This window comes from Tiliqua scincoides, chromosome 1 (genome assembly GCF_035046505.1).
Source record: "Tiliqua scincoides isolate rTilSci1 chromosome 1, rTilSci1.hap2, whole genome shotgun sequence".
NCBI lineage: Eukaryota > Metazoa > Chordata > Lepidosauria > Squamata > Scincidae > Tiliqua > Tiliqua scincoides.
In genome coordinates this window covers 17,343,837-17,369,130 of record NC_089821.1, presented here as the reverse complement: position 1 = coordinate 17,369,130, position 25,294 = coordinate 17,343,837, and the positions used below count along the sequence as shown (strand labels likewise).

The following is a 25,294-nucleotide window of genomic DNA, read 5'->3' as shown; positions in this document are numbered from 1 at the left end:
TGAGGAGCTACAGTGATGTAACCTGAGGGAAGGTGAAGGGGAGTTCTCCTGATCTTTTGGTAATCTTTAAAAAGACATTAAACATCCCTGAGTTTGAATGGCATGGCTGCCTCAGCTGGTTCTTGTCTGCAACTGCCTTCCAGAATTCCCTGGACTGCCATGCCCGCTGGAGAAGGAAGGGCCAGTGACAAGAGTCTTGATTAGCATTCATCTCTCTGTTCAGAGATTCACTAGCTATGTGTTATGGTGTATTAATTTTTAAACTGTAGAGCCAGACTCCTACATGATTATTTCCTCAATTAATGCTTTAAGATATGTTTTCTGCTGTGCCTTCCAAAGCATTCAGTGAAAACCTTCAGTAGAAAACATTCTGTCAGTTTTCTGAATATCAATCACAATTAAGACATTGTTGTGAAAGATCAGATTGTCCTCATATTTCCTGATCAGATATTTGCTTTTTAGATACAGTATATTGATACAAATACCAGCCAGCATTCTGTAATCTAATCCTAGGTTGACTATGGCCTAATACTATTACCCAGCTTTGTTGTTCAAGTCATGGGAAGACCATTGGAAAAGGCTTTTTTCAGGCTACTGAATCAATATGCAGATCAGCATGAAAAAAGGAGGATGTTTACAGCCCAATCCTGAACTGCCCAGGGCGCCTAGCTGGTGCTGCCACCAGATCCTGCATGCCTCGGGCTACCACAGGTAGCACCTTGGGAGAAGGGAATTTTCATCCCCTTCTCCCAAGTAAGGGAAGCAGCCCCGCAATGGGGTTACTCACTTTACTGCCGACCTTTTAGGCGTTTGTGTAGTGCGCCGAGCCCCACACGAATGCCTTGGATCCAGTGGAGCAGAGCTCCCCACTCCCTCTCCCCGGCACGCCTCCCCCTGCCCTCACTCCGCCCCTTGCCGGCCTCCCCCTCCCCACCCCCGCTTACTGTGCCGCGGCTCAGCAGTCCGTGAGACCACTGAGTGGTGGTGGCTGGGTGCCCGCCCCGCGCTAGCCCAACACTGGCTGGCACTGGGCTAACACGGGTGGTAGCCCAGCGATGAGCACAAAGTCACAGCGCCAAGCCCAGGATTGGGCTCTTAGTTGGGTGTGCTGGAATTTTAATATGTAACAGCCAGAAGGCAGCAATGGCAGAAGTCTGGTTTTCTCATGAGACTCCTCTCTTGTGCTTGTGCACCTTGATCCTAAAGTTCTGTGCTTTCTTAATAACATGTGATGTTCAGCCAATGTATTAATCAGTCCACATTCCTGAGTACTTAATTGCTAGCACAGTGTAAGGCAGAATTGTGCATTGTGTATCACATTTCTTATTTGTTTTGAAACAAATTGCCAAAGGTCTTACTGATTACAGAATGCATTGCTGATTTGTTGGTCATGTGGAGTGCGTTCTGTTTGGGGGGAGATTTAGAATACTCTCATTCCTGGAAAACGGTTACTAGAGGGCAAAACGTCCCCCCTTAAGGGATTCTTGACAAGAGGGCTCCCTCTGGGGGCTGGGCTTTTGTCCTCAGACATTTTCCAGGAAGCAAGGAGTTCAAATTCCTCATAACTTTGCTCTGTTGGGGAATAGAAGTTACAAAAATAAATGAAATGATAACACAGGCCTACACATATCTTAAAAGTTAGACCTATTATTGGATATATTTGTGGAACTGATTCAAAAAATGGCATCAGCATCTACAGAATAACCTAAATTTGTTCAAACGTCCTTGGCAACTTAAAAAAAAAAGTTTTTTTTGTAGGCCTGTGTAATAAATGAGTAATCAAATTAATTAAATTTTCCTGAATAAGTTAACAAATGAAGTTCTTGCTGTTGAGAACGGATAGAAAATCAAAGAAGATTTTGCACATCCTATTATTAAGTCAGCACTGGACTACTGATTGGTTTGTTTTCCTTAGTACTGTCTTTCTCTGAAGTTTTAGTGATTTTTTTTTTCTAAACTTCTCTCTGCTTCAATTTTTAGGTATTCCAGTTATTAAACAGGAAGAAGGGGAAGAAGGGGAAAACTAGCAAAACATTTTTCATTAAATTATTGATACATCTCCAGCACTATACAGTACGTGACGCTTTTGTATAGATATTGTCTTTGAAGAAAATCTTGGGCAGTGTTTTTGACTGGCTTCTCTCCATGTTTTTTTTGTTTTTTTTAACCCAAAGAATTATTTACCAAAACTGGGAATGCCGACTACGTGAATTGCCTGTCCGTCTTAATTTTATTATTATGGGATGTTGACTGTTTGTTTAACTTAATAAGTGGTTCTTGCAGGTATATATTGATTTTTTTTTTAAAAAAAGGTTCTTCTGAATTATGAGCACAATTCCTTAATACATGTGTGCAGCAGATCTTTTTTAATCATTTGAAAAGTAGGTGGGAAAAATAGCATTTTGGATTAGACTCTGAATATCATGTTGCACCCCCCTACCAAGAAAATAACCGAAACCCATTATGTTTTAGATGTTTGTCTCAGTGTCTCACCTTTTTCCTCCCACTAGCTATGCTTGTAGCTGTACACTGCTTTTTCCTATTACTAAAGATGGTGTGGATCAAAGGCAAAATATGTAATTAACATAGTGCTCAGAACTCATCACAGTGAACTGCAATGGAACCTTGGACTTAAACATTCAGGAAACCATTTACTATTTTTATAGGTAGTATTAGATGAAAGAGTGAAAGCAATATTTTTGTTCTAGATTAAGCATTCCTTTCCTAAATGGCAGTTTTTAGGAACAGGAGACTCGAGAGCTGAGCAAAAGCTTATGCTGTTGGTGTGAATGTTACTGGATGGCAAAATCCTTCATCACTCTGGAATCTGATAGTAATCTAAGGAGGGGCAGCAGCTGTTTAAAGAGGCCTCAGCCTTGCAGCTTATTTGAAAATAAGTTTAGTTTAATGGTCCAGCAACTGGTACATTGGAAAATCACAGTTGAAGAAATTGCAGGATAGAGAGAAGGGAAATAAAGTGAAGCTCCATCTACTTGCATTCAGCATATTCTTTGATTAAATGAAAAGTCCCTGAACTCCATTCTTCCAACCTCTACCAGTAGATCTTCTATTTGTACCACTAAACTTAGTGAAAAGCAATCCTAAAAGGTGAAATGGAGAGAAAATAGGGGTTGTTTGTTGTAGGCAGCCATAATGATGACTGGCAGCAATTAGTTTTCCCCTACTCCAGTTTTTCCTACAAAATGATTTGGGCTCTGACAATCAGTTTGTTAACTTGATGTAGAAGCATAAATGCAAAATGATTACATGTACTTTGTTTTACATAGCTGTTCTCCCCACACTCTAAACCCCTGTGCAAGAATATTTGACCTTTAGCTTTTGGATGTCATCACAGACTTTAAAATATAGCAGTTGTCCAGCCTTGGTTACTTATATGGTACTTGACCACTTCCCCCCCTTTTTTTTTTTAAATTAGGCTTAGCCGATGATTTTTCTTCTCTGATTGATCAGATAAGATTTCTGCAATTCACCATCCGTTAAAAAAGAGTTTTCCTCCAGTTTTGGACGTTTTCATTCAACTAGGTAATCCCTTTTGGGTTCTTTGTTTAGAATTTGATGATAGTTCTGCCCTGGAATGATATTTTTAACTGTGTTAAGACACTTAAACAAGGCTGACTTTTAAAATAACTTGAAGGATTAATTTTTTGTCCTTATACTAGTGTGTATGTGCCACTTGCTTGATTTTTCCAAGAAACAGAAAAATTATACTTTCATAGTGTATATTTATGCCATTCTAATTATTCTATAAATTAATCCTTGTAAGCAAATGCTATTTTTAAAAAAATATATATTTACCAATCAAGCTTGATAATTGGCATTTTTTTTGCTAGGGATGCCCTTGTTTTAGCACTTTGTCTATATGTCAGTTTACATGGTATATAAGGCCAGTGGCTGATAAACCTGTTAGTCTCCTCTGATGGATGAGGTGGGCAGCTCCTGAGCCAGAATTGATTGCGTTATCTGCGTGGGGGTGGTGAATCAGTGTGTGGGAATGGTGTTTCCTGCCTTGCTGCTGTTGCAAGCAGGACTGCAGTCCTACTGTTCTACAGGCAACAGAAGATGGCAGTAAATAGGTGTCACAGCGCAATAGTGATGGAGATTGTTTCTGTATAGCATCTCACTCCTGAAGCAATGGCACTCTCTCAGGATAGAGGTACAGCAATCCTATTGATAAGTTACCAGTTTAAAAGTTGTCCTCCAGGCTTGTAAATAATCACTTACCTGGTTCTCTGTGGTAAGAATCTCCTCAAGGCAAAGAGGCAGAAATGGTTTTGAAAATTATTAGAGTTTTCCTTTTGGGTTGTTGTTGAGCCCCAAATAGCTGACATAGGTTTGTGAGCAGGGAAGCTACTTAAAAAGAAAAAACAACCCCAAAACTTGAATAGTAACCTTTGTGAATGTGTCTACAAATCTAGGCTTCTGTGACATTTTGGTACAACATTATGGCTTGTGTAATATCAGCCATGTGGGAAAGTGGGCTATTTTAGTAGCCAAACCAAAGCAAAACTTCCTAAGATATAAAATACTGTATATAATAAGCATTCCTCTTGGCTATAAAATTCTGCTATTTCACAGCCATATTCCCATTTGTGAACTTTTTAGTTATTGCTGACCCAGGAATTTGGGATAACGAGTAGGTTCTAATCTGCATTGTTTCTAAATCAGAAGGCAACCACAGTGGGCTGCGCTGTCCTCATGAAGATATGATTGTTCAGTTTCCTTTAATTTTTTCCAGTAAATGCTATTAGAAACAAAATATTCAAGAAATAATAGCCTTTTTGAAAAACCTGTACATACGCTCTTATGGAGTTGCTGTGGAGAATATCAGATATTCGAGTATGAGCAATATAGTTGAGTGACAAATTGATTAATTCAGCAGTTCCCAAACTGGGCTGCAACCTGATTTTTGGTTGGATGCAGGCTGGCACCAGCAGTGCCACTGCAAGGCATTCTGGGGCGCTTCACCCATTCACCAAAGGCATTCACCCAACTGCAATGGTCAATAAAGTGGATTGTAGTGGTAAAAAGATTGGGAAGCACTGGATTAAGTGTTTAATTAGCAAAATGTATTTATGTCTTGGTGCTAAGCTTTCTTAAAGCAACATATTCTTAAACTCCTACTGACATCTGGTGCTTCTTGCTGGAGATTAGCTGTAAATTGCAGAATTCTCAGTCCAGCATCTTATTGTTGCTCAGTCTCAAGCTGCAAATGTGTATAGAAAAGATGCCTATTTTGTCACTCAGGTTAAAACTTCAAATTGATATTTGTGAAATGTAAGCTTATTTCTGGTGTATCTAAAGAAAAATGTGGTTGGGTAAGAAGAGGGCTAGTGTGTCCAGAACAGCAGTCTTGTCCCATTTCATTTAATCTCAGTGTTATCCTTCACTGTCCCAAGGCTAATGGATTTTTTATATGTTCTTCCTCAGATTTTTTTGTTTTTAAATTATGCTGAATTTGCATAATTGCACTCATGTGCACTCAGGTGCTCATCAGTCTGTGCAATGTGTTGGTAAAGGATGGGGGGGGGGAAGGAACTGAGGGTTATGCCAGCTTTTGCTACTGCTAAAAAATGCAGTAGATGCCTGGTGAATTGGTGTGCATGTAGCACATAGTGAAAGGCTGTGACAGTGTAGGAAGGTGGCAGATAAGTATGAGATTTTTGTGCTGATCAGGAATGTTTGTAAAGAGGTAGATACTTTTTGTGGGAGGAAAAAAAGGCAGAAAGTAGGGTATGAAACAGTGACAGATTGCTATGCATGAATGTTCATTGCAGCACTCCCGGTTAAAACAAGTATTGATAATAGGTCACATGAGAAACTGTCATAGGCATACTCTGACCTACAGGTCACAGTAAAATTGCAGCTTGTTGACGTTCATGTTGATGTTGAAATATCTTGTGTACTGTACAAGTGTTATGACAGTGATTCAATCACTGTCAAATTGTACAGTGACTGTACACCTGCCTTTAGAAGAAAAGGGAAAAGAGCAGTTAAGGCAGGGGTTGAATTATCCCCATTGAAAGATTTGACTGCAAGAATTTATCAAGCATGCTTTAAAAATCCTTTATAAGAACACTGGTTGTTAGGAGTGTACAGAGTAGGGAAAAAAGTCATCTAGCATCTCTGCAGATACTCAGTACAGATTTTTCATGTGTTTCCTGACTTCCTTAGGGCTTATCCGCACATTGCAGGAAAAGATGAAATGTGGTGTTTCCACAGCATGTCAACTGTGTCATCTTCAGTGTTTGAAGATGTACATACGCGAACATGCAGAGAACCTTAAACCATGTTTGTATAGACCTATCTTACATTTAAACTTTATAGAAACAACATGTGGTGGAAATGAGGCGTGGGACCCATCTCTTGTATAGTGGCTGCTCTTTGTATAATGAATAAAGGTGTTTGAAAACTGTAATTTGTTTTACTCAGAAGTAAGCCCATTGTGTTCAGTAAGACTTAGCCTGTCAGTAAGACTTCCAGTCTTACTCATTGGAAACAAGCATCTCTAACAATGAGGAATGAGGTTTGCAAACTCATGGAGGCATTGCAGCATTAAAGGAATGTCTTAACAGCACAAGATGTGACAGTGGTGTTTTGTGGGTGGAATGAATTCATTTTAAAATCCTTTTTAACTAGGCATGAACTGAGTATCACATTGATTTGGCATTATGGTCAAATGATTCCAAAGGAATGAGTATATAATAAGAAACTTTATTGGTCAGAAGTGGTTTTTTGTTGGTAAAAACTGGCACTAAAAGAACTTCTGTCTTGCCTTGTTGAATGGATTATGTTTACTATTATGGAACAAATCAGAAGTCCAATTGCCAAAAAATAAGCAGTTTTTGTTTTAAATATTTGCACTTTAAAATTATGCACTGGATGTTGGTGGAAAGTAAAGCAAATGGATAGTTTTTGTCATGTGGTAGCATTATAGTGCCACACCTGCAAAGAGTTCAGCGAACAGGGCTGCATGGTGGAACAAGCAGTCAAAAGGGTTTTTGTTCTTCATTGTCCTGAACTTGAACTGTTCTGTGCTGTCACATCCCTTATGATGATTTAGCATATGTTATTGATCATGGATGAAAAGAGAATCCATGTAAAACTGCTCCTCAAGCCATGTTGAAACCTGCTGTCCCCGGTGGAAAAGGAATGGCTTATTTCATAGAAGTTTATTACATTTAAAACACAGTGGCAGCAAACGGAGAGGCCTTTGCTTGCTTTTCAGCCTATTATTAGGCTGCAAGATGCTACTGTATATAATAAACTATACCAAGATGTCAAAGGGCATTTCAAGTAGGCAGCTTTCATTTGTGGACCAGTCTGGCTCCACTAGAAGACTATGCTTCTAAAATAAGCTCCAAGGTGGAGAGCAATTTTTAAACATGTAGTGTGGTGGTAACCATTGGGTTTTTTGTTTTTTTAAAAGTAGTTTTTAGCATGGCCATATGGTTTGATTTTGCTGTCAGGATATTTAGATTTGTTTCTAAACTTTACATTGTGAGTTGTTTAAAACAGTAATAAATGTTTTATACAAAGAAGTATTTTTTGCTCATTTCCTTGTGAATTTCTCAATAATAACCCTGTTGTCACAGTTGCAGTGTAAAAAGGGCACCCCCTAAATCTGTTAGTGACTCTTGTGAAATATACTGTGTTAAGGTATTGAAACTTTTCAAAGAAACTTTCCATTTTAACTTCTCTCATAGAAAGAAATTCTAGTGCAACACACTGCTTCATACACCATGCTGGCTCTTAACTGTATTCCTTGTTGAATTTGCACAATTGCACTGTAGTATAGGTATGGATCTACTTGAAAATCATCTTGCTACTGCAACTAAAAACAGCTTGTTTTCTCTGAAACGCAAATAAACAACCGGGCATGCTCATTTTCCATTTTAAAAAGCTATAGACCAGGGGTGCTCACACTTTTTTGCCTCGAGAGCTACTTTGAAACCCAGCAAGGCCCGGAGATCTACCAGTTTTTTTTACAATGTTCATGCCATCATAACATATAACATTTATGTGTACAGTGTATGTTGGTGTACCTTGAGCCCCACTGAGTATAACAGGACTTACTCCTGAGTAGACATGCCTAGGATTAGGCTGTGAGGCTGCAATCCTAGCCACACTTACCTGGGAGTAAGCCCCATTGAGTGCAATGGGCCTTACTCCCTGCGTTTCCTCCCAGAGGCACCTGAAGGGGGGGGGTCGGCACTCCGCGATCTACTCATTTTGCCTCGCGATCTACCGGTAGATCACGATCCACCTATTGAGCACCCCTACTATAGACATTCTCCAGTTCAAGTACAGGTTGTGCCTTGTTATCCACTGGGGTTCTTTTCCAGAACCCCTAGTGGATAAAAAGTCAGTGGACACCAGATCAGTGGAAAAATAGATTTAAAGACCCACTTCCTAGTGTCTTGCACTCCTCTGTTGTCCCAGAATATATTGGGATAGATGCTATACCGCATTCAGGTACTAAATGGGTGAATAATGGAATGAAATTATAGTTTAACAGCACGAAAGGAAATTGTGCCGTATTAGGAAATCGGATTTTGGTGTTTTTCCCTTGTTACAAGGCATTCAACTTGTGGTGAGTCAAATCAGTGGATGCCAAATCAGTAGCTACTGAAGTCCCACCTGTAATTGCAAGTAGCAGGTTGGGGAAAGATTTCACCATAGGCCCTGTTCACAGTGGCTAGCAGAGGCTCTTCCAGAAACATTCTATATCAGTTCATCTAATCCAGAATTGTCTCTGCCTCTGTCTCTCTTATGAAAATCTCACTTTGTCTTTCTACCAATGATCCGCCTTGTACCATTTGGGTGAACTTGGCAACCTGGACATTCAGTGTAATGCATAAGTGGGTACAGCTCAGTGGTTAAGTACCACTTGAGCTATGTCACTTTCAGTTACATGTTAATTTGAATAAATACCCATTCCAAAGTGCCTCTACTATACCTTCTACCATCACAAAAAATGCCAAGAAGTTTGGATATTAGCCATGAGTTGCAGGCACATGCTGATGTGCACAAATAGCAATAAACCATGGTGTGAATTGGTTATTAAAAAGAAAGCAGCTGCCCAGTTTCCCCTTACCCACCACGCGACTGCCAGTTTTAATAATCTCCTACTAGCAGGAGTTACTGTTAGTTTCCAAACTGACAATTTGTAAATTTGGAAGCAGACAGTAGATGAACATTCATGACTCTGCCCACATGTACAATGAACCACCGTTGAAGATTACGCGAGTGTATGGAAGGGAACAATTCCCTTACTTGCCAAATAGTCACAATTACACAGTGTGCACTGCATGCAGGATTTCAGATAGCTAAACTGATTCACTAGCTAAAATAGCTAAACTGATTCACCACTGGCAAGAGTATTATGTAACATTAAGACAACAGATGGAGTATGTTTGAATTTGTAAGCCTTTCTACCCTGGGAAAACAGCTGCATTTGCTGCAGATCTGAGAGAGCCTTTCTTTGGAGGATGATCATTTCAATACTCTAATAATGTATTTGGTTATGATAAACTACTGTATTATACTGCTAAGATTTCTTACTACAGAATTCTGGCAACTTAAGAATGGGATGACTGCAGGTTTCAACACACCCCACCACATCTTTTTCCTGACCTGCAATTTTATTATTAACAGTATTTATATACCGCTTTTCAACTAAAAGTTCAGTTGACTAAAATTTTAGTCATGGATGGAAAGAGGCAACAATCTTGTGGTAGGTGACTGTCAATCAAGACACATTAACTCACTTTAATCTCCCATCACCACACTATGGCAGGTACATTTTCAATCAACGGACTTCATACATAGGATTGGATACCGGAGACCAAATACTACATTGTTATTCACTGGCCAGAGGCACAATCTAGCAGATGTTAGTCACACCTAAATACAGTTTAAATAAATGGGACTTAAATGAAACAATGCCACAATTGCAGACTTGGAAGTTAGCCCTAGTAAAACTTCTATGTATATTCCATTCCAGTCAATAGCTGCACAACCTGAGCCTACACACTTTACTCAGAAACAAGTCCCATAGGGCTAAATGGGGCTTGCTCCCATGACCAACTTTCCTCCAAGGAGCACACACTACACAGGCCAACACATGTTTTGCTGCCTTACAACTTAGACCTATTTCTGCTAGTATTTGTGGTGCCATTTCTAAAAATGGCATCCATTTTGCTCTATCATGCCTAGTTTCAGAGATACAGCATAGCCTCATTAGTGAATGGTTCAAGCAATTTCCTCATGAGGAAGCCTACACCTTGGCTTCCTTACAAGGAAGCTGCCTGAACCATTCACTGAGCCTATGCTGTATCTCTGAAATTGATGCCATTTTTGGAATCAGCACCCCAAATTCATATAAAACCACCATAAATTTAAAAAGGTTTTCCTGAGCCTCAATTTCTCTGGCCTGTGTTTTAAAGAAAACCACCATGTTTGTTCTTGAAGTCTGAATGACCCTCACATGTAGATGCACAAGGGACTGCAGAAGGTGGGGAGGCAAAAATTCCTTCTTGTGCAAACACAGCTCCTGTGCACCAAAGAATTGTTGAGCATACAACCCAAGGACTTCATACAACCCAGAGCCAGGCATGGAGAGGGAATTAGCAGACATGGGGAGAACTGCCAGTTGCAGCTGTTCCCCATCTTCACATTATCTCAGTAACCATAATGTTGTGAATATGCCTCTGTCAAGGTAACATGCTGACCCACCCTCTCCGCTTCAAAAAGCAACTGTACTAAAGATTTATCTGCATCAAAGCTGGAAAGCAGCCACTAATTCCTTTGTAGCTACCCGGCAATCCACCCTGCTCATCCTACCATAGTGAACAGTTGACTTTATTAACAGCGCCTTAGCTACAGAGGACCATTATTAAAGTTAAACACTGTTCAGGCCTGGTTATTATTCTCTCAGTAACCCTGAGGTAGTACAGCACTCACTCCCCCTTGGTGACTTGTTGATTTTAAACAAAAGCAAGCATCCTATAATCAAAATGCAGCCAAAAGAGACTATTGGACTGGAAACCACAGGAAGGCAGCTTTTAATAGAAAGCAAGGCTAAAAATTAGCCATGGCTCCCTGAGGAGCTGTGCAGTTCAATTCTAGTCAACAGATCTTAAACATAATTTCTAGCAACAGCAGCATGTGACTTCACAGTGTTAAGGATGCACACAGAATGCCATTTAACATAATTTTTAACAAAATGTTCAGCATTTCTATGCTTGTTCATGTTGATCTAGGAAGGCAGAATGAGTATCTTTTTACAGACCCCTATGTAGAGTTCAGTGCACACTCCAAACACACCCCAAGGGCTCTTGGGCAAGCAGGCATTTCCATTAATTCACCTACAAGAGCCACACATCCCTTAAGATGTAAAAGGTGTCCCATCCTTCGTTGAGACTTGCAAGAAATCTCCTTTTTCTGGGCACTGCCCAGAGGAAACCCTACCCTCTATCAGCTAATTTCCCATCTCTGTTAGGGCTGCTTCACAAGCATTTTGAGTAAAAGGAAATTTCAGGACAACCTAAAAAACATCTGTGGGTGGAGGGAGGTGGAGCTAATTTACAAAGGAAGTGCCTGGAAGAGGCCCTGATCCACAGAACACCATTAACTACACACATGTAGTCAGAACAGATGGTTGGGGCAGTTGGCTTTGACAGGACAGATTACGTAGTTAGAGAGAAGTGATCAGTACTGGCAAAGCCAACTGGGCCATCTGATTGACAGGTGCACATGTGGAGCAGATTCAGCACGGATTACTGCACAGAAGTAATCTGGATACTGGATATAGATTTTTCCAAAAAGAGTACTAGTTATCGATTTTTCACCCTGCCTTGCACCTTTCCATGCACAGTGTCCAATCTGGTGGCTGCACATTAAGAATATTTATAAACTGCTTTTCAACTAAAGAGTTCACAAAGCCGTTTACAGAGAAAAGCAAACTACTAAATGGATCCCTGTGCCAAAAGGACTTACAATCTAAATTCAGACCACCACCAGCAAACAGGCACTAGAAAAGATGCTATACTATGGTGACAAGGTACAGAGTAGCCAGCTTAAATGCAAAAGTCATCTTTACTGGATCACTGTGCCGTTATTTGAAGCCAAGATAATACTACACAGCTAGCACAAAAGCAACACACACACTTTGCAGCGCACAGATCATATTTAATCATGCAAAAGAAAAAAGCAGCATAGATGAGAAAACTTTTCACCCTCTTATGTCAAAAAAATTTAATTAAAAAAACTGGTTACAAAAGTTGCCTTTAAACCTTATTTAATAAAAAGGTTTAAAAAGATACAATGAACATCCAGAAGTAAATAAGTTACATGAGTACATTAAATCACATCAGCAAGACTTAGTGTATTAATATTTTGTAAAAAAGCACAAAAATAAATTGTCTGGTCTATCACATTTGTACACAAGAGGTATATAATATTTCTGTATGTACAATCAATATGTAACAGTCGTTTTAAAAGGTGCCGTAAATACACAAAAGGCAGTTCCTGCTCATTTGTTAAAATAAAAGCTCTATACTTTAATAAAGCATTTGTACAATAATTACAGAGGCAGACTTTTTCTGTACAGTACGCCAAAAAGCTCCAACATTACAAAATTAAACATACACCCAAGAAAAAGCCAGTTTGTACCAAATCTGAGCTTCAAGAGAACCACCATAAAACACTGAAGAAATAAAGGGGTTTGTTTTTTTTAAAAAAGGTCAAAAACTCAGTACAATTACATTTTACAAATATATATCTATATTCACCTCTTTCTGAACATAAGCAACTGGGAAGCTTTATAGTCTCAGCTGTTGATATAAATCCTATGTTCCAGAAAAGGGGGGGGAAAGAAATCTAAGCAGCTGGAGATTAGGACCACAGCCTGTCGGCCACTACAGCTGGCCGCACACCCATCATTCATTTCCATACAGCTGGGGCTGGAATCCCAAACAGGCGCTCAAGATAAGTGATACTTGCACAGTCCTGGTGCCTGCAGGATTTCAGCCCTTGCACAGTAGCAAAATACATGGGATAAAAGAGAAACAGCTGAAGCCAAAAAAAGTTATCGGACAGTCCAAAACAGAGCGAAGGGAGTAGAAGTGTTTGTGCTGTTCCCATTTCCTCCAAGACACTGAAAACCTCCTATTAAAGTGCACACTGGATAATCATTTGAGTAAGCCTGCGTGAGAGGAAAGGAGTGCATATTATCAGACAAATGTTTTTGATACCAGCAGAAAGCTCGAAACTTTCCCAAGACTCACAAGACCACAACATTGTTCTCTCAAGATCTTTTCCTAACAGAAAAAAACTGGAAGCCAATCAGGATATATAAATATGGATTAAGCCACCTCCTCCCCATCCCATCTCTTCTTTAAAAAGCAAGAGCTGTTTGAACTACAACCCTTTCCACCAATAATGCAGTTGGTTATAAAGATTTAATAAAGGAACAAAGGGATATGGCAAGAACAATAATCTTAATGAAACCAGCAAAAGGAAAGCCACTTGAAGGAGCACTCATTTTCTAGCTTTCACCAACTTATGCTAAACTGAATGTGCAGTGCAATCCCTAAGCAAGCCTACTCAGAAGTAAGTCCTACTGAGTTCAGTAGAATCTAGTAAGCATGCTTAAAATGGCAGCTTTAGTGTATTTATTATCAATAAAAAATATTCACTGGTTAAAGTTATATTCAGCATTTGGAGTTCATTTAGGGAACAGGTGGGTTAGCTTATAAGTGTGCCATGTTGCAGGACATTTCACCCAAGGATGGACAGTCATCAGAAACTGAAGTCTATGCTACAGCTTTCCGCTCTTGTTTTTAGTTTCACTAAACCATGCTGCAATAGAGGAAAGTATAACTGCACTGTACTTGAAACTGTAGCATGCGGCTCAGCCGAAATCTATTAGGAAACTACAGCATCTCCTATATAGAGCATCTTCACAAATGAAGATTTCAACATGAAGTACAAAGGATGCTATGATATACCCCATAGAAAGGCATAGAGTGGGGCAGACTCCTGGATTGTCCATAACCCTATCAACTCAAAGAGTAGATGAGTGCTTCTTAAAATTGAGCCATGCATTTCAAATACCACACCCTTTATCTGAATTTCAGCAGGAAAAAGACTCAGCTTATGCCTATTTACCTGTAATAAAGAAGAATTCTAATCTGGGCCTGTACACAGCCCCTCACTGAGTTGCCTGTGGTGAGTTAAAATAACTTCCAGAGGACAACACAGAGAAGCATTTGTAAACAGTGGGTCGCCCCCCCCCCTTTCAGGCCAAAAATGTGTCAAACAACAAAAATAAATATTTCTGGGCAGATTGGTTGGTAACTGCAAATTATCAGATACTTGCATAATTAGGAATTTCTGGATAGATTAATACAAATAGTGAAGAATCCTACAGACCTATTTCTTAGGCATCCATAATTTCCTGCCTAGCTAGTAAGAATCTCTTAGCCATTACCCAAATATTTAAAATGCCAAGAAGCAATCAACAGATATTATCACTAATGTTCACAGTTCAGCTGTTCCATATTTATCAAGCATCCTCTATGTTCCTCTTATAAACCTGTCCTCTATGTTTCTCCTCTGCCCTCACAGTAAGGTTAAAAGCTGGCTGAACTCAAGCCACTTTCTTATTTGCAGTGACATGAAAGCAATTCTCCACATACAAAGTAAGAAGCATTGTAGTTTATGAAATATGTACATATTTAGAGTACTAATGCATTCTTGAGTACTAATGCATTGAGAAGTTCAGCACTGTCTGCAGCAGATTTAGATCTATTTTTCATGGCACATTGGATGTCCTTGTTTGGGGAACTCTAGGATCTACCCAATGCTAGTAGTGAGCATTTAGAACAAAGTCTCTGTTAGCACATGATAGCCCAGCAGTACAAGTCCAGATTTTTGTCTTAAAAATACATCATTCTTAATTCAATCAAGTTTTCTGATGGGCTTTTTTTTTTTTTTTTAGGGAAGAAATGCTACATTTAAATTTTAATGTTTTGTGGGTGTGTATTCATTGGTGGGGTGTTAAAAAAGCCCATGGATAAGAGGAGAAAGAAGACTAAAGAACACCATATACCTTACCTGTTTGGGATACAGAACATACGATGGTGAAACCCAAAGGCACCTTCTCTAACATTTTTGGACATACGGACAACAGCAGCTTTACTATATGAACATACCTGAAGTTTCCTCACACAAAGTCAGACAACTGGTCCACCTAAACCACTACAGAGACTGACGGTAGCTCTCCAAAGTGAAGAAGAGCTGTAATAACAGAGCACGTACTGTGCAAGTAAGAAGGCCTCCCAGTTCAATGCTTCAGTATCTTCAGGTAGAGCAGACAAAGATATCTGTCTCAAATCCTGGAGAGCTACTGCCAGTAGGTGTCAACAATACTGAGCTTGATGGACCAATAGTCTGACTCAGTATACAGCAGCTCTGTATGTTCGTACAATCTCAGTATTGGGACAAACTACTGCCTTTTACCCCTAGATCCTTTCAAGTGAAAACGTCCGAGATGGAACCCAGGTCTTTGCGCTAGCAAAATACATACCCTACCATTGAGCTACAGACTTTTCCAGTACTTCAGGGTCCCAACAACATCACTCAGCCTCTTCCAGACTGGATTGGTAATAGTTATGCTGATCATGTGTTTGAAAAAACTAGTCTTTCAAACGTGTCAAACTATTTTCATATAATGGGCAAAATAGCTTTCTTGGAGCCTGTTAATTAAGCAGGAAGTGATATTATTAAGCAGATGATGGTTAGAAATGAGCACTTTGTTCTCACATAGAAACTCATTAGCTGTAAATGACAGAAGAGAAAATGAGCAAACCTTGATCATATTTTCAAGGTGTGAGAGAGCCAATTATCATGCAGGCATCCTATTCAGCAGCATCACTTCGCAGCTCAGTAGTGCTCTGAGAAGTGATGCCTCAGCAGAAAGGGTGGCACTGGGACCACTCAAATACCATGGGGAGGGTGGATAAAGAGCTTCCAGGGGCCAAATCCAGCCCATGGGCCTTATGTTTGACACTTATGCTTTCAGAAGATTTGTTCTTTCCAGTCATCCTAAAAAGACAGGCTTGTCCTATACCAGACTTTTCTTTGACACTGACCTGATCTGGAAATAAAATTCTTATATGATAGGATGGAGGAAGTAAAATATACAGACAGCACTATCCCTAACTAGATGGACTGATGGACTTCAGTGAGCAACAGACTGAAGACAGGAAAAAAATAAGGAGAACAATATGGATTCAATAGGAAAATTCTCAAGATTCACTCATGACAACATCTAGATGCTTCAAGCACTATTTTAACCGTAGTAGATTTTTGTCTCTCTCTCAGATGCGGATTCCAGGTCTGAGGCTCATGGCTACAATTCCTGGCAACAAAGAAAGCTGGCTTGAACCGAAAGCAACTCCATTTCCACTCCGTAATAAATTTGTTCAATTAGGTACTGTTGATAGTCATTTATAAATAAAAATAATTCATAAAATTTTGGTTCTCTTTAAAAAATAGACATTTCAAGGTCACATTTTCATTTTAAATCCAGCAGTTCAACTCAGTCTGTGTTAGCAAGGCAAGGAGGAAGAAACAAGAGAGCGGCAATCTGTCTCAATGGGAAGCTGCACCGGGACGGGTGTAAAGGGATCAGGAAGGTGGAGGACTCTGGCTTGGCTGTGCTCTCTGTCTCCTGAGGTCCTTTGCTAAACTTCTCCATCGTCATCAGAGCTGCTGCTACTACTGCTGCTGCTCCCACTGCTACTTCCACTACCACTGCTTTCCTCACGCTGGGCCTGATGGTGAGCCACTGCTGCCGCTGCCGCCTCAGCCTCCTCCTTCTCCCGTTGTTTCTGAGCTGCCGCCTTCTTCTCCTGCTCAGCATGACTCTTCATGTGAGCGCTGCGGCTCTTCACTTTGTAGAAGACTCTGCAGGAACACAAGCACAGAGCAACTGTTTATTCCACCCCACTTCATCCCTAACTCCCCCCCCCCCCATATTCAGGAGAATCACCTTTTCCCATTTAAAAAGCTGAGCCTTGCAACTTATCAGAGAAAGGACACCAAGAGAACAGTAGAAACTGAGACTATGTTCAAAGTCATATTCCAAAAGTTCAAACACACCTGTCTGAAAAGACCAGACACTCTTTAAAACTGGCACAACTGATGTGTCAATTTCACTAGTTCCATGATTTTCGGAACTCTTAAGTAGCCAACATACTCCTGGCTGGTATCTCCAGGCTTGTGCCTTGATAAGCGACCTTAATTCCTACAGAAGTTTTCAACATTGTAAGCAACCCAAATAGCGACACATTGAACTGGGTCCTTTAAACACAACAGTGTGACAACAGGGAAGGAATCACAAGTTATATTCTAAACCAGTGTTTCTCAAACAGTGGGTCACAAGCCAATTTCAGGTGGGACCCCATTCATTTCAATATTTGATTTTAACATATCATACTTGATGCTACCATGGGATGTGACTGCATTTGGGGAAATGTTACAAACCTGTACTTTTAACAAGCTACTATGTATATTCTTTGAACAACGATAGTCACTGGGATTTAGTCCTGGGTAAGTGTGGGTAGGATTGCAGCCTCAGATTGTTAAAATTTTTTCCTGCTTGATGATGTCACTTCCGGTCATGACATCACTCCTAGTAGGTCCTGAAAGATTCTCATTCAAAAGCGGGTCCCGGTGCTAAATGTGCTAGAATCACTGTTCTAAACTATGTATGAACTGAACTGAGGCTGTTTTATGTTCAATAACTCTGCTTGTTTAGTCTAGTGGAAGTGTGCTGCTATACCACAAGAATGACCAATGTTCCTACTGAAGCCTGTCCTCTAGGAATTCCCATCTCTACCAGAATCACTCCATTTGCACCAGCAAAAATGAAGTCAGCTGCTGAAGCTTCTTTCCAACAAGCTGCACATGGACAAGAAGGAATAGCCATGTGCAACTACAGGAAGAAATTAAGAGCATGATGAATCCATGCAAGAGCATGAAGAACAGCTGAATAATTTCAACTATTAATATAGTTGATATCATACTTGATGCTACCATTAAATAGCATTTCTTTTTATTTCAGAAAAAGTACAGGCTACCACCTCTTTAATTCCACATTCATTTCTTTCCGTTGTAAAAGAAATGCCAGATCCTTTCACTTCTTTCCACTCTTACCTGCCACATTTTTTGCATGGAAATTCCTCTTCCTGGTTCTGAGCTTTGGCGGGGACATCTTGTTTGGGCTTTGGCTTCCGTCTTCTTTTCTGTGCAGGTGGAGAAGTCCTCCGATATTTAGCAGGTGTTTCCTTTACCCTCCTTGAAGCTCTGCCTCTGGATTCCGTTCCTCGTGGAGCGCTAGGTTCCTGGCATCTCTCTGGGAGGAAACTGCCATCCTTCACAAGAGACAATTACAATAAGTTGGAGCTACAAGAATTCCTAGCTAATGGATGTTGGACAACAGCCAAGAATTTTAATTTACCAACAACAAAAGTCTAATGACAAAAGACTTATGGAAGAGTTTCCACTCACCAAAGCATGATAATATAAAGATGAAAAGGCATGTTAATCCGTATTAATAAATTATGATGAGAATTTCCAAATCTCGCATGTAAATGTATTGTTACTTATACCAATAATCACATCAAATAGGCAGGATCATTTTTGTTTGGAAAATTAATTCAGGTCCCCACTCCCGGAAATTTCCCAGTTGTTCTCTTAACTTTATCATTCATCTCATGAATGTACGGCTCTTGTAACCTCTGGTCTAGACAACTATAAAGCAATCACTATCTAGAATGTCCCTTGAAAACTATCTAGAAAAGAGTAGTGCAACTTTTATCAACAAGGGGGCCATACAACCCTGGCGTCAACTCCAGAGTGTGCAGATGTGGAAGAAATGGGTGGTGACATTGATGTGTTGCCACTGCTGCTCTAGCGGCGATTGGGCTGCTTACATGGTATATTGTGGCGCCTGAAATACTTACAGCAACCCCCCCCCAGCTGTAGCTACGCTATTGAAAAGAGAATCACAGACCACAGGTCATTCAATGAACACTTACCTGATCCTCACAGTGTAGAGTCTGGGTGACTTTGAGAGGTGTGCCACTGCTGTGCTGGTCTTGCAATGCCTCTTCTACGGGCTCCTCTTTTATGACCAATTGTTTCTCAACCTCCTCTTCGTCATCTTCATCTTCAGTATTTTCATAATCTTCATTGTACGTTCTGGGAGGAAGAGTACGTGTAAGCCTATGGGAACTCTTCATAAGGGGAAAAAGTGGAACACATGTTAGAATATCCTGTTAACATTCACTGCAATGCAAAAGACAGAACATTAGGAGAAGCGGATAAAACCACTTGAGCCCACTAAATACCATTTCAACCACTCCTGCTGGTGGAATTTGATAAGAAACTCTCCTATTCACCAGTTATTTAGTTGTTAATTTAAGAAAAATGGACACTGTGTTTATTGCCACCTGTACAATTTTACACATATCCAGCAAATGCTGAATTCCAAAATCAACACTGAGCAACATAAAAGGATCTAGCAAGTTACCTTAATATCTACTTCGGTTTCATCTTTAACAGCTTTTTCAGTGGTTACATCAACATCCCCAAAAATTAAGGTCCCGTTCCGGCCAATTTTAACTTGCTTTTTGTACGTATAATAGAACTCCACACACTGGGCCACAGTCTTGGTTTTTATCTAGGGTATAGCGAGGGGAGTAAGGGAGGAGACAAAGGGAGGGAATAGTCAATTAAAACACATACCACTTTGCTGATACTAACAATCTGCTTCAAAAATACAGCACATGACCTTGAGAGCTCCCTTAAGATGTTTTTTAAAAACTATATAGTCTTTCAGACACATTAAGGGTCAACATATACCAAACAGGACCCAATTTTTTCCTGTCAACTGCAGCCACTCCCCACTCCAATACACTACTTTTGAATCTTTCCAAGTTTCAAAAGTTGTTCAACTTAAGGGAACAGGAATAGGGAAGGACTGTTGTAAAAGGGAGAAGAGAAGGAAACTCATAAGCTCCTCTGGGCACACCCCACCATTGAATTTTCTGGGACTGTGGCCAGTGCTGTGGCTACACCACTGACTGTGGCTACAGTCTAGCGCTTTGCTAGATCAAGAGCAGACACAGGAAGAGTGATAAAAGCACACACAAATTTATTTATATTTTTTCCTACCCTATTCTAGTGGCTCAGGAAGCTAAGAAAAATGACAACTTGAGGGGGAAAAAGCTATGATTTCCTCAAATTTTTTTGTAAGAAAGAACTCATAAGTAATCCCAGCAAAACCATCAGATATTAACCCTCCCTGTCTCTAGTCCTTCAAGTCCCAAAAAACACCTTGAGAATGACAAGATACAAGAGAGAAATTGCAAATGTTCCAATGTTTTTGTTCTTCATTTCTGCCTCTAAATTTAAAATGCACATCTACACATTGGTGTGATTCATTTTCTGTTCATGACAGCTACACTTCAGAATGCTGTTCCTTATGAAATTTCTTCCTCCCTAGATATAATTTCCATGTACAGGAAAAGCAGTAACATCATCACATATAAAGTATGGTGCAACTTTATTTTGTCATTACGTCGATTGGGCAAAATAAACTTCTCATGCAGAGCTTCCTAAGAAAAGCCTGCATGTTTGGAGATTATCTGCATGTAGGAAAATGTAACCAATGACATGACACCCAGATTACTAACATTTCCATTTCGTTACATAACACTACTATATTACAACGCTCTGCTGAACACTGAAGAAAAATAAGGTCAATGAATTAAGGTCAATGTGTGTGTTCTGCAGATCCACTCTTCTGCAGATCTACTCTTTTGATATTAAGGAAATAACCAAAAAAAACTCACCAGTTTCTGAACCAGGAAAAAATCTTTCTTGTAGATAGCTAAGCCCTTATTGAAGAGCTTTTTCTCAAGTACACTCCACCTATCAGATCCTGCAAAGAGGTGGGTAGAAAACAGATATTTTAAATTCTGCTCAGATATTTAAATGATGTAGTGGACACATGTGAAAGATTTCTACTACCCTATCTGAATTGTATCTGAACTCATCACTCCTGTAAGACATTGGGTTTTCCAGATGATACTTAGGATTTTTGTACATTACATTTGTTTTAGGTAAATGCTACTTTAAGTGCCTTATATTTCTTTAAATTATATTTTTAACATCCCAGTATTTTATTTTAGCACTGTTTCTAAAAAGCAGTCTCTTTTGAAGTAAGGCACACGTGAAGTAAGGTAATAGATATTCAGAATCAGGGAGAAAGCACCTTTGTGTTTCAATAATTTCTCTGTAGAAACAAAGAAGTAACTGATGAGTAGTTACTTGCTAGTGCAGAGGTTCTCAAACACTGAGGGAGCTTTACTCCCTCAGTAAATCTTTGTGGGGGAGGGGCTAGGGCAGCAACATGATCCCCAGGATCACGCTGCTAAGGGGGGTGAGGGGGGGTGTTTGTGACTTACTTTCAGAAGGCAGGGCTGCAGCAGGAGGTGTGGGGAGCCCTGCGCAGCGCTCCCCGAGGCTTGGAACTTTCACTGAAAGCGGGTGCAAAGCGCATCCTGCAAAACAGAAGCGCTGTGCAGGGCTGCGCAGCTGCAGCCCTGCCTTCTGAAAGTAAGTCGTGAGCACCCCGCCTTGCCCCCCCAACGGACAGGATCCGGAGGATCGCTTCCCTACCTCTTCCCTTCCCCTGCCACTTAAAGGGACAGGAGAACCTTTACACAAACTGGTGGGTCACAACCCACCAGTTTGAGAACCACTGTGCTAGTGGTTAATCAGCCACTAATTAATCAGCACTAATCAGCATTAATATCTTGGACAGTGAAGTACATAAATAGTTTCTCAAATACCAGGGTCTGATTTGATGTGGATGCTCCCTCCTGTCTAAACGCACTAAGAGGTTGTTAAAAATGTTCCAGGTGCTATGTATTGTGTTGGGGGATGCAGGCACAGAGGGGATAAATAGCTCAAACTGGCTGGAGGCACGGGCATTGCTCCCCAGGAGATTCTGTTGATTGAGGTGGGGAATACACACAGTGGGAAAGTCCCCTTGTGCAAGTGCAACCTTCCTTATATCTAATTCCACCTTTAAACTGACTGTACAATCTCCCCAATCCTAGATACTGAACAGGCTGCTTGATGGATTTAATATCAAGGAGAAAAGGAAAGCCCACATTCAAACATAAGCAGTGGACAGTGTAAAACAAGGCTTGTGGAACTCCTTGCCACAGCATGTGGTGATGACATCTGACCTAGATGCCTTTAAAAGGGGATTGGACAAGTTTCTGGACAAGTTTCTGGAGGAAAAATCCATTACGGGTTACAAGCCATGATGTGTATGTGCAACCTCCTGTTTTTAGAAATGGGCTATGTCAGAAGGCCAGATGCAAGGGAGGGCACCAGGATGAGGTCTCTTGTTATCTGGTGTGCTCCCTGGGGCATTTGGTGGGCCGCTGTGAGATACAGGAAGCTGGACTAGATGGGCCTATGGCCTCATCCAGCAGGGCTCTTCGTATGTTCTTAAGGCTGGGGCTTGCTGCAATCTCACCATGTGCAGAGGCAAAGGTGGGAACTGGTGAAGAAATGGTTCAGCAGCTCTTGCAAGAGGCCAGTATTTTGGGTGTAGATCCACCACCCAGATCTAACTGTAAGTCTTCACACTATCAGAACAGTGACTTCTAAAGTTCTCTTGTGCTAAATAGCGTCAGAGCAAAAAGGACAGAATAGGTACGACACAGTCCACTACCGTGTGTGGACTGCATACCTGTGCAACATACACAGCATACCTGTGTAGTGATAGTTTGCCAGGGGGTGATTAGGAGGTCGCACAGCCTTCTTCAGCAGCAGTTTGGTCAGAACAGCCTGAGGAGAAACCACAAACAAACTCGGTTTGTGACAGAACACTAAAAGCTTACCAAAATGATATTTTTAGAGCCCCCCCCCTCGTATTAAGGGCTCAGAATAGATCTCTCTTGTTTACTTATAGTAAACACTCTGGGGTAAGTGGCAGAGGGGTTATGTTTGTTGAGACAAACACAGCACCCTCTGTGAGGCACCCTAAAGGCTAACAATTACATTGGGTCAAAGTCTACTTCAGGGGTGGGCAAACATTTTGGCAAGAGGGCCACATTATCTCTCTGACACTGTCAGAGGCGGGGGGGGGAAGAATTTTCATTTCAAATTTGAATAAATTTACATGAATACATTAGAGGTGGAAATTATAAGAATGAATGAATTTTACTGAGGTTATTTATAATACGTATGGGAACATGTAGAGGCATGTAGAACCACATGAGAACTATGAACTGTTTGCCACACACCTTTTGCACAGTGAAAACATATAGACCAAGCCAGAAATACATGGAGACAAAAGTTGTTCAGAGGCAATTGAGGGGTTAAAATAGTGCCCACTGTAAAGCAGAAAATATATGGAGACTATAAAAGACTCTAACTAGGCCCAAAGCTTGCGTCTGGCAGTTGTGACCGGCAATTGCAGGCCAGTGTGGGCTCCAACAGTCTCCAAAAGGCCAGAGGCTCGTCGGAGACTGGGGACTCCCTGCAGGCCAGACTGGGGGTCCCCAAGGGCCACAAATGGCCCCTGGGTCAGCATTTGCCCATCCCTGGTCTACTTCAGCAAATGTATCCTCTGAAGAAAAACTATTACTGCCCCCTTTCCAGAGATAAAGAACTGAGGTGGATACCAATTTGCACAAAGCTCACTTATGTCCAGCATTCCATCCACCATATTATACTGGAAACAACACTGAGTAAGAATTTCAGCACAAAAGCCTTCCATTTACACTCTGTGCAATAAGTCTCTCACTAATATTTCAGTTCTTGTTCTTTATTTGAGGGGAGGAAATCTAAGATTTATATATTGACTATAAAATGATGTATAGTCTTTCCCACTTAAAAATTTGCACGAGAACGTCAACAACAAAACAAAATACCACTCTCAAATCATCCTCTCAAGCGGAACTTCAGTATTTCACATTAACCCAAAGGGAAATGACTTGCCAAAAAGCACCTATAAGTAAAAATGGCTGAGCCAAGACCCAGATCAAATTCTTATCTGGTGGATAATATTTATTCTCAATTCTTCTCTCACTCTGGGTTGCGTATGGTATGCTGCACCTGCCTGTGAAGGTATTTGAGATATAATTAATTTTCTTTTCCCACACGGGAGGTATCATCACGCTTCATAATGGTCCCTGCCAGCATGTGCCCAATTAGTGAAGGACTCCTACCCAGGGATTCTACCTTAACTGGATCTGCAAAGAGCCCTTAATTAACGCCCATGTTTAATCAAGTTTAGTCAAGTAAACAGTTTTCCAAAGCAAGCAGAGAAGCGGAGGCCAAAACCACAGCAGACTCTCCAAGACAGGGGACAGCAAACTTTTTAGCCCATGAGTTACTTTGAGGAATGGACATGGCACAGAGGGCTTTAAAATGCCCGTGTTATATTAACCATCATAAGCTTGATTCCAGCTCTGAAAGAAAATATTTTACATTCCATTCTTTTAGATCTTGAGACATTCACCAGCTACATTTTTCTTTTTGTGCAGAACTCCTGTTTGCATTTGCAGGGATTGAAGGGAAGAAAATGGAAAGTTTCTTTTTTGTGCACAAGCTCTCTCTCCCTCTCTTGTTTACAGAGAGTTTTTAGAGTAGCTGGCTCATGCTCCATCTATCCAGGACTGGTCAGCCACAGCATATTCCTGCACCTTTCTTTCCATGCCTGCACACATCAGTGCTGCATCTGCAATAAGACTGCTTCATCTGGAAGTGGGGAAAGTGTCAGCTTCTATCTGCATGCCCAGGAGAAGAAGCCAAGGCAGCAGTGCGAAGGCAAGACTAGAAGCTCTCATGGGCATGCTCCCTAATTGGCCTTTTCAGCCACACTAGACTGTTTCAGAACCACTTTTCAGAGTGCAATACCATAGCCTTCCGAGACTGAAGGATGCCAATGATGGGCTGCATCCAGACTCCGGCTCTTACTTTGCCCAGCTCTACTCTAGAATTACTGCTGCCACAATGGCTTAAGGCAGTGGATCTCAAATTTTTTGGGAGTTTTACTCCTGAAGTAAGTCTTTGCGGGGGAGGGAGGAGAGCAGTAATGCAATCCCAGGACCACATTGGTAAGGGCAGGGCAAGAGGGGGTGTTTTCACTTACGGAAGGCTGTTGCAAGGTCCAAGA

At 40.8% G+C, this 25,294-nt stretch overlaps 2 protein-coding genes across 10 annotated transcripts in view; one reads left to right on the top strand and one right to left on the bottom strand.

The window, feature by feature from the left end:
- The window catches only part of DNAL1 (dynein axonemal light chain 1), a 39,576-nt gene extending 20,974 nt beyond the window's left edge, over positions 1-18,602 (top strand). For 5 of the 8 annotated variants that reach the window (XM_066631462.1, XM_066631469.1, XM_066631468.1 and 2 more), the window contains exon 9: positions 1,981-7,529. In XM_066631462.1, coding sequence (XP_066487559.1) covers positions 1,981-2,027 — 47 coding nt within the window. In that variant the 3' untranslated portion in view covers positions 2,028-7,529. Of the gene's footprint in view, positions 1-1,980; positions 7,530-15,022; positions 16,491-17,845 lie in introns of those variants that run through there. The other 3 variants (XM_066631466.1, XM_066631465.1, XM_066631463.1) reach the window with 3 other exon arrangements.
- The window catches only part of MIDEAS (mitotic deacetylase associated SANT domain protein), a 78,441-nt gene continuing 65,442 nt past the window's right edge, over positions 12,296-25,294 (bottom strand). For both annotated transcript variants that reach the window (XM_066631459.1, XM_066631460.1), the window contains exons 8-13: positions 22,884-22,959; positions 20,946-21,034; positions 19,622-19,771; positions 19,128-19,325; positions 18,244-18,461; positions 12,296-16,992 (exon numbers count right to left, since the gene is read on the bottom strand). In XM_066631459.1, coding sequence (XP_066487556.1) covers positions 16,770-16,992; positions 18,244-18,461; positions 19,128-19,325; positions 19,622-19,771; positions 20,946-21,034; positions 22,884-22,959 — 954 coding nt within the window. In that variant the 3' untranslated portion in view covers positions 12,296-16,769. The remainder of the gene's footprint in view (positions 16,993-18,243; positions 18,462-19,127; positions 19,326-19,621; positions 19,772-20,945; positions 21,035-22,883; positions 22,960-25,294) is intronic.